This window comes from Drosophila serrata, unplaced genomic scaffold (assembly GCF_035046125.1).
Source record: "Drosophila serrata isolate PLE 108 unplaced genomic scaffold, ASM3504612v1 contig_240, whole genome shotgun sequence".
NCBI lineage: Eukaryota > Metazoa > Arthropoda > Insecta > Diptera > Drosophilidae > Drosophila > Drosophila serrata.
Window position 1 is genome coordinate 9430161 of NW_028257138.1, and position 13758 is coordinate 9443918.

At 40.9% G+C, this 13758-nt stretch overlaps 2 protein-coding genes across 2 annotated transcripts; both read left to right on the forward strand.

Annotated features, from left to right (window-relative positions):
* The first annotated feature begins 5861 nt into the window (after nt 1–5861).
* On the forward strand, nt 5862–8854 carry Crys (Crystallin). Its single transcript, XM_020952354.2, has 2 exons — nt 5862–6081; nt 7030–8854. Exons 1-2 carry the CDS (start codon nt 5899–5901, stop codon nt 8464–8466), a joined length of 1620 nt encoding a protein of 539 aa, XP_020808013.2. The 5' UTR covers nt 5862–5898; the 3' UTR covers nt 8467–8854.
* Nucleotides 8855–11524: 2670 nt separating this feature from the next.
* Nucleotides 11525–13126, forward strand: LOC110183988 (uncharacterized). The gene has a single exon (XM_086831518.1). It carries the CDS (start codon nt 11620–11622, stop codon nt 12694–12696), a length of 1077 nt encoding a protein of 358 aa, XP_086687644.1. The 5' UTR covers nt 11525–11619; the 3' UTR covers nt 12697–13126.
* Nucleotides 13127–13758: the final 632 nt, after the last annotated feature.

Sequence of the window (13758 nt, forward strand, 5' to 3'; positions counted from 1 at the left end):
CCGAACAATGGCACATTAAAGTGAATGAATTGTTTACGTATACGTACAAACCGTTTCCGAATCTGATTTCTGATTTCTGTTTACGTATATTATTGTTGTAACGCCTGCATAAATCTGTATGGAATCGGGCTGCTTTTGTATTGTTGTAATTAAAAATAAATAATAAATAAATAATTTTTGTTATTCTCTTGCTTAAGTTTAGGTTCCTGAAAAATATCATTTTCATTTTTCTTTACAGTTTATTGACTTTTGAAGCAATTGTGGGAAATTTTTAAGGGTTGTCTTGGGCCAGCCCAAAAGTGCGTACGTGATCCAAACATGTTTTCTGATGCTTAAGCCTTTTTTATCTATAGAAATTTAATCAAGCTTAAATACATCGTTGTATTGATATGAAATTTTTAAGCAGCCCGAGGATGTACGCACAGTTTATTAAATATTTTTAATTAAAACTCTTGCCAAGCGGGAATAATTGAATTCTGAAATGTTTCCGCTGTATTACTTTTGCTTAAATTGGTTGAAAGAAAATTAAAGTACTAAGAATACCCTTATTTTAAAAGTATTTATTATAAACTTAAACTTAACTTAATTATTATTTCAGTGAAGCTTATGAAAGGGCTGTATAAATAGAAAATTACATATATTGTATATACTTATATCAAACCTATAAAATAGGTATTACTAGGTTGTTTTTAAAGACACTTAAATTATATATATAACAAAACAGATTGCACAGTTTTGTTACTTTCTTTAAAAAAGGAAGTCGTTTTTTAGTAACTATTTAATTATTAACTCTGAGGCTTTTTTCTAGAATCCCTTAGAGTCCTTATGAAGTATTCCCTTTTCCCATTAATCGTTGAAATTAAAAGGTAACCGTGAATTAATTCCCTGATTCCAGCGTGTACCTGATAGCTCCTCGAAATGGGAAATGCTTGTGCAACATGGATGTGCTGTCGTGGAAACGGAAAATATATTAAAAAGTATTTTACTGCCATGGCATGGAGGTATCCTTTCGAGCGAAATGCAAATGACGATGAGGCGATGGCATTGCGGGCCGGAAAAGTGGCAAAAGGACATGGCGGACTGCATAAGTAACCAGGAAGGAGGCGATGGACTCGGACTCGGACTCGGGACGTCAGCAAAGGAGGCGTGGCCAAGGACACGCGAGAATTCACACCGTGGCCCTGTGGCAATTTATTGATGCCATCCCAACGATGAGTGCGTACAAATTGCCTGAAGTGTAAGGGTAAAATGTCGCTACACTGGGGTTTTTCAATCAATTTTATTTATTTTTAAATGATTTTAATATATTTTATATATAAATTATAAATAAATAAACTTTACTTGGGAATTTAATAAGTGAAAATCAAATGAATTATCAAATTTGTACGAAACATTTGCTGAAAACCTGGACTTCCTACAATATTTTCTCCCAGTGCAGCGTGAGAATTGCGATAAGGGGTTGTGTCAGTTCAATTTGTCGCCAGCAGATGGCGCTTTCCTATCTGTCGAACACGCGAAAAGCAGCAACCGAGCAGCCATTAAAATGTCCCCCCAGCAACACTTTTGCGTCATTATTGAAAGCAATTTCCCACGGCAAATAGAAAATCGACAAAAAAAACAAAAAACAAAAGCAGAATCGACAACGAAAGCGAAAAATAAAAATACAACAAAAAAATAAGAATAAAATCAAAAGCACACACACTGTGGAGGGAGACAGTCAGTTTGTGGTGTAGAAGAAGAAAATGCGACAAATTCCGGGGCTCAGGACGCAGCTTAGAGGCTCGATGCCTCGATGCCTCGCTTGCTGCGAATATTGCGCATACGCCACCCCAGGGACCAAGAATGCCACTCAAAATGCCTTTCCCCCAATTCCATAACCCAACCGATCCCATCCAGAGTTGGTGGGAGCCACCGTCGCACAGGCCCAATTGCTGGAGGTGATTTAACTTTTTCTGCCTGCCATTCATTTCCTTTTCAATAGCACAAAAGCGCAGAAACACACACAGGCACTGGCAGAGATGGCAAAAATATTGTTGGCATACTTTTTCAAGTGTTTCCTGCCTTCCTGCACGCTGTGTGTCCTGTTCCCGGCTCTGGCTCTGGCTCTCTGCTGTTTATTTTAACTTTTGGCATTTTCATCGCCAACCAGTAGGGAATTTTTGCCTGGCTGAAATAGGAAAGTAAAACAAAAAGCGGTTAAACAAAAATATGAAAAATAAATTGAAACACTCAACCGTCTCTCTGCTCTGTCTGTCTATTTGTCTATCTGTCTGTCCCTCCAACGCAAACCCCAGAAGGGCTTTCCACTCAATCAGAGCTTTGGCATTGGCGACATCGGGGCTAAAGGCCCTTCCCCAGCTGTAAATAAAAGCAGATTTTGAGGTCTACCCACTACTGTCCGGCCGCAGATTGAGTTGCTGTCACTCCTGCCAGAAAATCGCACTTTTACTTGCGGCATCCAGGACTTTTTATATGCAGATCCCAGAATCCAATCACATTTGTCATTGCATTTTGCCTACTGTTTTTGCTTGCTGGAAAATGTCAACAAAATAGCTCATTTTTAATGCAAACTATGTTGCATTTATAATGAACAGAAATATGTTTGTGATAAGCCTGAAGGCCTGGCCAAAAGTTGAGAATACTCTTAGACTAACGAAATCAAATAAGTCAAATAACGAAATCAAATTGAACTGAATAAATTGCATATAAATAAATAGTTAAATACACTTAAAATTAATAATTCTTATTTAAAGCTAAGATTGCCATCATACCAATTAAAATTATTAAAATAATTACTAAAAGATGGTGATGCTCCTTCTTAACAACTAAAAATTAAATATTATTTTTATAAAAACTGTAAAATATATACTTTCATTATATATTTTTCCATTCATTTCAATACAATTTATTCCCAACAAATTCACCTTTAATTGCTATAAAAAACAAAACCAGCTTAATTGAAATCACACTGGCAATTGCCTTGGATTATTTAATGAACGCTAATTCAGCAAATGTGTCGACTCTAATTGCCTTTTGGCAGTTGCAAATTGTGAGAAATTGCCGAGCGCACTTTTCCTTGCCTGTAGACCTGCCAGTGAAAAAGTGAAAAATGATTAATTAGCCGCCGGCAAATTGGTACACAGACTAGGGATTTTCCGTGCACAAACTGCATTGGGATTCATGTCGGAATTGGCGAAACTATTTTACCATTCCACACGACCAACTCAATTACAACATGGCCGGTTGGTCGGCTGACTGCCTGCCTGCCGCGTTGCCGCATGCTCATGCAATTTTTTTTCCCGGCGAGAAAAACAAGCGGAAAACGCGCATCAAAGACAAACAAAGCCGGTGGGTAGAAAGGGGATGTAATGGGAGACTCTCTGCGTTTGTGTGTGTGCGTGTGCGGGAAAAGTGTCCAACATGTTAGCGTGTTGGGGCGGACAACCGAACTGCCGGCGCCTAAAACTATGCTTCGCGGAATGAATAACAGAGCGGATCAAGTCCGGCGGCATTTTGTTTTTTTTTTCGGTGCTTGCAAATAACACTGAAGGAAAAACACTAAGAGAAAAAGAGCAAAATTTAATTTCAGATGAAACCAAGAATAAATATGTTGCAATCTTTTCTTTATGCCTTTTGTTTGGTAATTAAATATGCACAATTGTTGATAGTAAACAACAGTTTTACACAATACACTTCAAAGATAAGTACTATACAATAATATTTTAAAGGCTTTATATAAATTACAAATTTATTTAAAATATAAAACAGTGCATTTTTGAGTTACTTTTTTACCCTTGGAATGTATTCTAATTTCAATAAGAAGCTTCAAACGCAGTGAAGAGATCATCAATTATTCTATAGTTTTTCTTATTATTAATTGATATTTTATTGTCTATATTTTAATTTCTCTGAGTGGCTTGCCGCTTCTCCTGTATTTCAGTCATGCATGACAATTTTTTCCAGGCAGTTGCTTGTTTTGCTTTTGGTTCCTTTTGGGGGCCTGGGCTTGGCTATCCTCCTGTTATTGTTGCCGCTCCCTTTGTTTGCCTCACGTTGGTGATTCCCCTTTTGCTTTTTATACCCTTGCAGGGTATTATAATTTCAGTCAGAAGTTTGCAACGCAGTGAAGGAGACACCTCCGATTATATAAAGTATATATATTCTTGATCAGGATCAACAGCCGAGTCGATCTAGCCATGTCCGTCTGTCCGTCTGTCCGTCTGTCCGTCTGTCCTTCTGTCCGTCTGTCCGTTTCTACGCAAACTAGTCTCTCAGTTTTGAAGCTATCTGAATGAAACTTTGTAGTTAGCCTTCTATATACTCTCACTCATATATATGTCGGAACGGGCCGGATCGGACGACTATATCATATAGCTGCCATAGGAATGATCGGAAAATTTTTACAACAAAATTTTTAACTTTTTCAGTTTTCAATAGAATTGGATCAAATTTGAGATATAGCCATTTTACTATACTCTACAATTTTGCATAAAATTTTATGAAAATCGGACTACTATATCATATAGCTCCCATAGGAACGATCGAGAAATTAATACAATTAAATTTATAACCTTTTCAGTTTTCAACTGATTTTCATCAAATTTTAGGTATAGGCATTTTATATTAGTCTTAAATTTTGTGTCAAATTTCATGAAAATCGGACTATTATATCATATAGGTGCCATACAAACGATCGTTTGATGTAGAGGAAAAATGCAAGTCTTTGAATGTAAAACTGCAAATATAATATGTATAGGTGAATACAATGAAAGCAGGTATTACTTCACTGTTTTTTAACACAAATATATATCATTTCTATTGTATGGTTTTTTATTGATAGAAGTTCTATCTGCAAGGGTATATAAACTTCGGCGTGCCGAAGTTAGCTTCCTTTCTTGTTTTCTATGTTTTTTGTTTTGTTTTTTTCTCTGTGTTCTCTGCTCTCTGTTTTCATACGCACTGACACAGATGTTCTGCGAGGACGAGCTGCTGGGTTGTCTGTTAGTTACTTTTGTTTTTACAGCTGATAAAGTTAGCACGCTTGGCAGTTCCAGTGTCGCATCCTAAGCCGGGTTAACTTGGCCCTATTAATAAATCCTGCACATGTACGAGTGGCTCAAAGGGGAAGTGCTTTAAGGTCGAATCTCATTTCGGCCTTCATCTAAGTTATCCATATAAACTTTAGAACTCATTGTTTCGTTGAAGTACGAAATGTGATTGGTTCTAAGTAACAAAGTGTCCCTCATCTAATCATAAATCATGTGCATTGCGTAAGACCTAAGGGAGCTATGAAAACCCCCCTCTGATAACCACTTCCGCTCTCTGGCCCTGCACTTGCCTCATCTATCCAACATATGAGGCAAGCTAGGTCTCTGGTAACTACGCATGATGATGAAAAACCTGTCGTATAATGAATCGAGATAATCGATAAACTGGGCCCGGTTACAGGGGAAGTCCATTAGAGCCACCGTTCCAGCCTGGCGCCTCTTTTACTTATGGCCAGCTATCAAATTTCCTATGTTTCCAACTTTGCCAGGTAAAGCGAGTACGAGTGCGACTATTTTGCAATCGGATCTCTCTGGGGGCGGATGAGGGATTACAAAATTTCAAATTCATGAGACGAAAGCGCATTGTTTGTTGGCCAACAACGAGGGCCACTGGTGCTGCATTTCCCATTTCCAATTTCCGTAGGCAATGTCGCCTGACCAATTTCATAAGCGTCACCCAATTCCGTTCCCTTTTTCCAGCCCCAACTTTGGGCCAGTGGGTGACTAGTTTGACTGCAAAAGTGAATGCGGTGCAGTGTATCTCTGCTTTTGAGGAAGGTCATTTGTAACCCTAACTAAACAAATTTGAAAGCTGGCGACCGTACGTATCAGGTGTGGTCTGGTTCTGCCGATGGCCCTTCTTGTTTCGTACCTGTCTTATAAAAACGGCCTGTGGGCGCTGGAGGAGGCATCAGTTGGCCATCAGCCGCAAGTGGTAGAAGCAGCAGTAACAACAGCACCGGTATCAGCATCCTTAGAGCAAATTACCAGCGACCAACTAGGCGAATACTTAACGTCAGCAGCCATGAGACGGGTAAGTTTTCCGTCAAAAACCGCCGACGGCTATAAATTTTCCCAGCTTCAGTGGTGTTGTGCTGCCATGTAAATCCAGCAGCCGGCAAGTGGAAGTTGGTCCCATAAATCAGGATAATCAAAAATACAAAACGATAAAGGCCAAAGCGTATTAGGCCAATTTAAATGGCCCACAGCCATGGCACAAAGCAAAGTGGAATCAACAAAGTTGGCTTAAAAAGCACTGGGAATATGGAGAACATTAAGGAGTGATAAAGAACGAACTTAAAATTAGGGAAAATAAGTATATATATCTTTTGGGTACTATAAGCAAAGTGGAATAGTTTTTTTTTTACATTATCATAGATTAAACTTATAAATAATGGTATTATTATGATAAAATTTTAAAGACAAATTCCTTACCTTATATCATTATTTAAAGTGTTTTTTGGAACTTCTGTAGAACCATGAAATTCTGATTAGAGACTACATTATGAGAAAAAAGAGTTGAAATTATAATTTTAAACAATGGAGTCACAAATTTAAAAGCAAAATTATTTAATTAAAATTTCATATTTTACAGTATTTTAAATTATTGATTTTTGGTTAACTTTATTGCAAATATCAGTGTAATTTTCTAACTTTTTTTTGTCAAACTGTAGGCAGGATTTTTTGTGCTCCTTGAAAGCCTGACATCCTATACAGTCCGACACATAAAAATAAATGCCCAGAACTTTGCCTTTTGTCAGTTACATGAATCGCCTGTTGTCGTTTTTAATTTATGGCCCTTCTGCAAGTAACAAATAAAAAGGGAAAAATACAGGAAAAATAAAGGCAAATGGGGAAAAAAAAGGCGAAAAGCGACAACCAGAAGGGAATGACAAATTGATGAGGCCAACAAAGGGGTGATTTATATATGGAGGTGGACCATTTAATCCGATTCCTTACTGTGAATCCCTTTTAATTGCAGACCTACTTGTTGCTCTGCCTGAGCCTACTGACCTGCCATGTGGCCCACTCGGCCTTCCTGCGACCCCTCGATCTCAGTCAGCTGACCAAATCCTCCAGCCTCCAGCAGCAGCAGCAGCAGTTGCGCGGCGACCTGAACCGAGATGATGGCAACGATGACGATGACTCCACCACCTTGGCACCCAACTCTAGCGAGGACTACGACTCTCGGCCACAATACAGTTTTGCCTATGATGTGAGGGACACTCTTACGGGCGATGACAAGCGGCAGGAGGAGAAACGTGATGGCGATCTGGTCAAGGGTCAGTACTCCCTCATCGAACCCGATGGCACCCGACGTATTGTGGAGTACACCGCCGACGATGCCAGTGGCTTCAATGCCATCGTTTCCAAGCAGCGCCTGGACGAGCAGCAACAGAGAATCACTTCCTCCTCTTCGTCGTCGTCCCGCTTCAACAGTCTCGAGGAGCTCCAAACCCGTCTCACTGCCCAGGCCATAGCCGAGGCCCAGTCCCTGGCCGAGGCTCAGCAGACCAGCCAGCTCCAGTTGGAGGCCCAGAGTCGTCGGGAATCGGAGAACCAAGCTCGTGCACAGGCCCAGCAGCTGATGGAGCAATTCCAGCAGCAGGTACAGCAACAGGAACAACAGCGCCAGCAGCAGGAGCAGCAGTTGAGGGATCTCCAGCGCCTCCAGGAGCAGCGGGAACGTGAGGATCGGGATCGGGAGCAACGTGAGCGGGAGCTGAGGGACCGAGAGCAGCGTGAGCGGGAGCTGAGAGAGCGGGAGCAACGTGAACGTGAGCTAAGGGATCGGGAGCTGCGAGATCGGGAGCTCAGGGACCGTGAGCAGCGAGAAAGGGAGCAACGTGAGAGGGAGCTCCGGGAGCGGGATCGTGAGGACCGCCGCCAGCAGCAGGAGCGACGCCAGAACCAGAATCAAAATCAGAATCAGAACCAGCGCCTGCTTGACCAACAGACCCTCCTCCTGACCCAAAGCCTGCCCAGCATCCAGGCCACTGTGGTGTCGCATCCGCCCACTCTGCTAGCCTCCCGTCTGCCCGCCTCCGGTAGCTCCAGCTCCAGGACCACCACCACTCTACTGACCCGGGAACGTGACCTAGATGCCTGGCGTCAGCTGCCCAGTGCCCGTCTGACCATCGATCGGAACTCCCAGCCTTTGATCCTGAGCCAACCCTCCAGTGCCACTGTCCAGGCCCAACTGATCAGTTCGCCCCTGCTCCTGGATTCCGCCAACCTGAATGGATTGATAACCACCCGCCTGAATGGCAATGCCGCTCGAGCTGGAGCCGCCCTGAGCTGGACCAATGGCCGCCGTCTCCTGAACAATGATCTCTGGCAGCTGGAGAGGCTGGATGATCGTGAGGATCGGGACGAGCTGCGTGCCAATAGCGGTGAGCGGCGTTCCAAGAACTGGTAAAAGCCAGCAGTCAAAGCCCAACTTCAACTGAACTCAAAAGTAAACTCAACGCAGGACCTCAGCGATCTGATAAACGGACCACGAATATGTTTTAGCTCGTAAGGATTAGATTGAATCTCGTGTTAACCTAGCCTAGAATCGGGGATTTAGGGGACGCCACACTGTCACACTCTCGCTTTCTGTTCAATTAACGCATACAGCAAACTTTGCCAAGAACTAACCCAAGCTCTAACGCTTTTCCTTCTCTCAGCTAACTTAGGCACTAAGTTTAATTGTCTTTGTGTTACTTTTTAGTTAGTCAACTGCATCCATGTGAAAATGTAAAAAAAAAAATACAAGAATAAAAGAGACAAGGGCAGCAAAGTACGCATGCCCTTCTGCCAATGAATAATGGTGTTTTAAACAAGGATACAATTTTCAGACTGAAAAATCTGTATAAACAAGCACAACTCCCAATTAAACCTGACTAACTTCGTCGCAGTTTTAGAAGAGCCATCAACAGGTGGCCAGGGATTTGTGTCGCTTCACTCCTTCTGCCCAACTAACCAAAGCCAAGTTGACCCTAATCGCCTTTCATGGACTCTGACACTTTGGCCATGGATGCTGCAGTCTCGGCCATAAGTTTTTCCTCCATCCACAACGTTTTTCCGGGCTTCACGTGTGCGCACGCCACTTGGCCATAAAACCCCTTGGAGCCAAGTTTCTTTAGGGCAGCAGGAAGCGGCAACAAATTTTTTAATAATAAACACGACGAGGAGAGAACGCTGCAAAAAGTTGGCTTTCTCCATTCCATAAACTTTGTCCCTGGTACACTTAAAAATAAAGTTGCAGTTGAGTGGTTCCAAGGAAGGCGGAAAAGGGAAGGTTGTTAAGATGCCAAAGCAATAACAACTTTGGCAGAAAGGTAATGAAAACCGGTCAGCGGTCAGGTTCGATTAAGATCGAGTAACCTTGTGCCTGTTATTTAAGGTTTATATACAACGAAGGAGGTAATGCTTAAGGATACTCGTAAATAGGTTTCAAAGACGCTTTATTTCTGTGTATCGAAGCTGAAACTTACGCTGGCTTTTCTCTAGAGAGAGAAGGGATTTGAAGGATCTAAAAACTCGAATTAAAATAAATTAGGTGTGCACTAATCCCCTTGTTTCATTAGTTTAATTAAATCCTGAAAGTCTTTTAAATTTATTAGCTTGAAGTCATGGCAAAACTCTCTAGCTTTTGCTCACTTTGAAAATATTTAACAAATCAAATAGAAATTCCTTGTTTAAGTGACATCCAGCGGCGGTCCCAAAGTCATGACCGGCGTTCGTGAGTCCTTTGCCGGGAAATCACTTAAAAGTTCATCAAGAGTGCAGCTGCTTGTTGTTTGCTATGCTGCCTGGGAGCCCTTCGGCCCAAAATAAAACAAAAAAAAAAACCTGAAAAACTAAAAGAAGTGAAAAACAGAAAAGCTGAAAAACAGTTCGCGAATGTCAAGTCCATGCGACGCAAAACACAGAAAAACCAAGCAGCTCACAAAATTTAACGAACTAAACCTAAGCCGGTAAGCGATGCCTTCTCCTCCTCCTCCTTCTGCTTTTCCTCCATTTTCCAACTCGAAAACCTTTGCAACTTCTCATTTCCGCTGCAGTTGGCGGGAAAATGTTGACCATGCTTCGGGGCCAAACCAGACAGTTACGACTTCTTAATTGGCGTCTGGACCTATGGTCGCGGTTTCTTGCTGCTGCAGATTTCCATTTCACAAAAATCAAAGCAAGTTGGAAAAGCAAAGGATCCGGAAGAGGAAACTAAGATACTCGCTTGCTTCATAGATGCTAAATTTGTTCGAAATCAAAGTCAATCGGGGTACAAGGGGGGATTAAGAAGTTTGAATCCATTATTTCAAGGAACAACAAAAATATTTATCATATACAAAACTTGTTCTTTATTTAAAAAAATTATATTTTTACCGGATGTAGCTAGTTTGACTCACCTTTTGATGCTGATCAAGAATATATATGATTTATAGGGCCGGAAATGAGTCCATATATTGTGTTTCAAGCTTCTGACTAAAATTATAATACCCTAAAAAGGTATAATAATGTAGCAAAAGTTATTGTTTTAAAAATTATGCAAGGGTAAGCAATCAATATTCGTGAATAATTTATAATTAAGTTAGACTGTTGACTTTGAGTATACGTTTGTAAATATCAAAATACAAAGCTAGCACAACTGATTCTAAACCTAGATCCTTCATTTAGGATTTATATATATAAATAATATAATTGTCATGATTAAGACTTACCGCATTAGAGGACACGTCATTGATTAACTTCTTCGGTGAGGCTTCGCATGGTCATCATCAACGTAGGCTTCTTCCTGGTTATCCATTGGCCAGGAGACATTATCCAGGTCGAAGGGCACTCACTATCACTATCACCTCACATGTTAACACTGGGACGGCCGCCGACTGACTGAGGCCGGCGAGAGGTCCGTACCTGTATTTATAGTCCCCAGGGAAAGAGAACAGAGAAAGTATGAGCGAGAGAGCGAGAGCGCTGTAGAGCTCTACAGCGGTAGAGCGGTACAGCGGTAGAGCGTTACAGCGGTCGAGCGTTACAGCAGTAGAGCGTTACAGCGGTAGAGAGAAAGAGATATCTAGAGCTGATCAGAGGCAGATAGAGGGAAAGGGCTATTGCTATATGTAGAGATACACACAGAGAGAGACAGACATATACTTAGGGATCGTTCCAATGGCAGCTATATGATATAGTCGTCCGATTTTAATTAAATTAAAACTGCAATTATAAAATAATACAAAAATTGGCTTTATATCAAATTAAGTAAAAATATATTAATAACTAGAAGAATTATAATTAGTTTTCTAAAAATTGTCTTATTGCTCCCTTGGCAGCTATATGATATAGTCGTTCGATCCAGCCCGTTCCAATTTATATACTAGTGAGAGTATATAAACAAATAACTCCAAAATGTCCTTTAGATTCTTTTATAGTCTTTAAGCTATAACATTTGTTCTCTATTTTATAAACATACTTAATTTAAAACCTTTACCCTAATATTATTTAAATTGATTCCCTAAGCAACCTTGGCTTTTTACATTCAGAAAAAAAGCCTAGATAATAATATTCACACCAAAAAGAAAAGCTCCCAAAGATGTCGAAATATATCCTACGTCCTTTGCTGTTCCAGATCCAGCCCGTGATCCTTCGCCGCCTGTGCCAGGAGACACCGAAGATGTCAAACACTGAACGCCCGCCGAAGGATCCACCGGATGAGGGCTACGAGCCGACAAGTGTCGACCATGATGGCATCGATGTGCCCGACTTTGTGCACCCCGCCGCCTTCCGCCAATTCAGCGGTCCGGATGAGAAGCTAGGCCCAGGAGCTGGAAAATCCGAGAAGTATAAGAATGGGCACTACTTTGGCTATCATCGCTTCTCGTTTCATGAACTGCAGGCCCAGGCCATAGATCTACGGAACGAGATGCGTCTTGACTGCGGACTTCAGGCCTCCATTGAAGCGGATGGGGAGAAGGAGGAGCTGGAAAAAGAGCTGGGAACTATGAAGAAACTGGAAGAGGAATGCGATGAGATTCTGGCCGCTCAAGCCAAGGAAATCGAAGCCGAGGAGAAGGCGGCGCAGGAAAAGCTTGAGAAAGATAAGGAACTTAAAAAAGAGAAGTTGGAGGAAGAGAAGAACCTTAAGGCGGATATGAAGCTTGTGAAAACGGAAAAGCTCGAGGAAATGACTGTAAATGAGCTAGAAGAGTGGTGTCTGAAGAAAGAGGCAGAAATTAAAGAGAAGGAAAAAGAAAAGGAGAAGATGCAGCTTCTTGAGAAGGAGAAGCTTGAGGAAATGACCGTAGATGAGCTGGAAGAATGGTGCCTAAAGAAAGAGGCAGCCATTAAAGAGAAGGAAAAAGCTAATAAGGAAATGAATCTTGGGGAAGTGAAGGAGCTCAAGGAAATGACCGAAGAAGAGCTAAAAGAGTGGTGCCTGAAGAAGGAGGCAGCCATTAAAGAGAAGGAAAAATTAAAAGAAGTCAAAGAGGAGGAAAAGCCAAATGATGAAATCAAAGGGAAGGAGAAAACCGAAAAGAAAGTCCAGGAAATGAGCGAACAGGAACTCTTGGATTGGTGTCTCAAAAAGGAAGCCGATATTAAGGAAAATGTGAAGAAAGAAGCAGATCAAGCCAAGAAGGACTCAGAACCGGAAGCCGAAGATAAATGAAGCTAAGATATGTGCAGAAAAAAAAACATAAACAAAGGAAACTTAAACCAAAAAATAAATCTAGAACAGGAACTCAACAGGAAATGTGCAGGGGAAAAGGAAAAAAAAATTTAGGGAACCTCTAAAAAACAAAAAACAAAGAAGACAAGATCAAATGAAATGGTCATAAAAATAACAAATTTTAATTTAAAAATTCAGCCAAGACAACAACACCTTTACAAATTCAACCAAGCAAACTCACCACTCCTCTGGTGAGTCCTCAGTAAGCACTTCGCAGCAAAGACCCAACCCAAGCACAGTTTTACAAGCATTGGCTATTCAAACTTAGCACTCTTCACTCGCACTCGCCTTGAGATATCAACTTCAACTTGCAATTTGAATTGTTAATAAATGTGTATCAGAAATTCACATAAATTCAATCAACACGCAACAACGGTTTCTATAAAACTGGGGAGCCTAACGGAAAGACCGAATCGGGAACGGGGTTGCTGCACAATTTCAGGGACAAATCTTTAGTAAATTGAAAACAAAGTCGAGCGAGGAATGGAACTGGGGGAAGATCCGCCACGGGGTTGTCATTTGTATATACATAGGTACATATACATATATCGCTTAAAGGGGTCTGGGAACTGAGAAATATCTGTTTTGCATTGATCTCTATGAACCGATAGCCAGAGTCATTGTCATCACGTGTACGCCGCTTACTAATTAACGTTAGGAAATTCCCCGAAGCGAGAGAAATATTGAAAGGGAGAGGTGAGAGAGAATAGCTCTCAATCTACATGGTATCGAGGTTCTATAACTCTCAGATGGTGTTAGTATTACTCAATTGCCATGTAAACAAAATTACTATCTTTTATTGCGTGTGCTTCCCACTGGAATTTGGTTTTATAGCAATTAATTACAATAAATGTTTCCATATTAGTTGTATATTAATTACAATAATTGCAATTGCAATTAATTACAATAAATGTTTCCATATTAGTTGTATATTATCTTTATATTAACTTAGATGTCAAAAAAAGAAATTAAATTAAATAAAGACTAAAGAATAATATTAAC

Excerpts from the sequence above, each read along its gene's own strand:
- Crys (XM_020952354.2), top strand. The coding sequence starts at position 5,899 with ATGGCCCTTCTTGTTTCGTACCTGTCTTATAAAAACGGCCTGTGGGCG. Across the intron at positions 6,082-7,029 it reads CGTCAGCAGCCATGAGACGG|ACCTACTTGTTGCTCTGCCT; the intron begins GTAAGTTTTCCG and ends TTTTAATTGCAG.
- LOC110183988 (XM_086831518.1), top strand. The coding sequence starts at position 11,620 with ATGTCGAAATATATCCTACGTCCTTTGCTGTTCCAGATCCAGCCCGTG.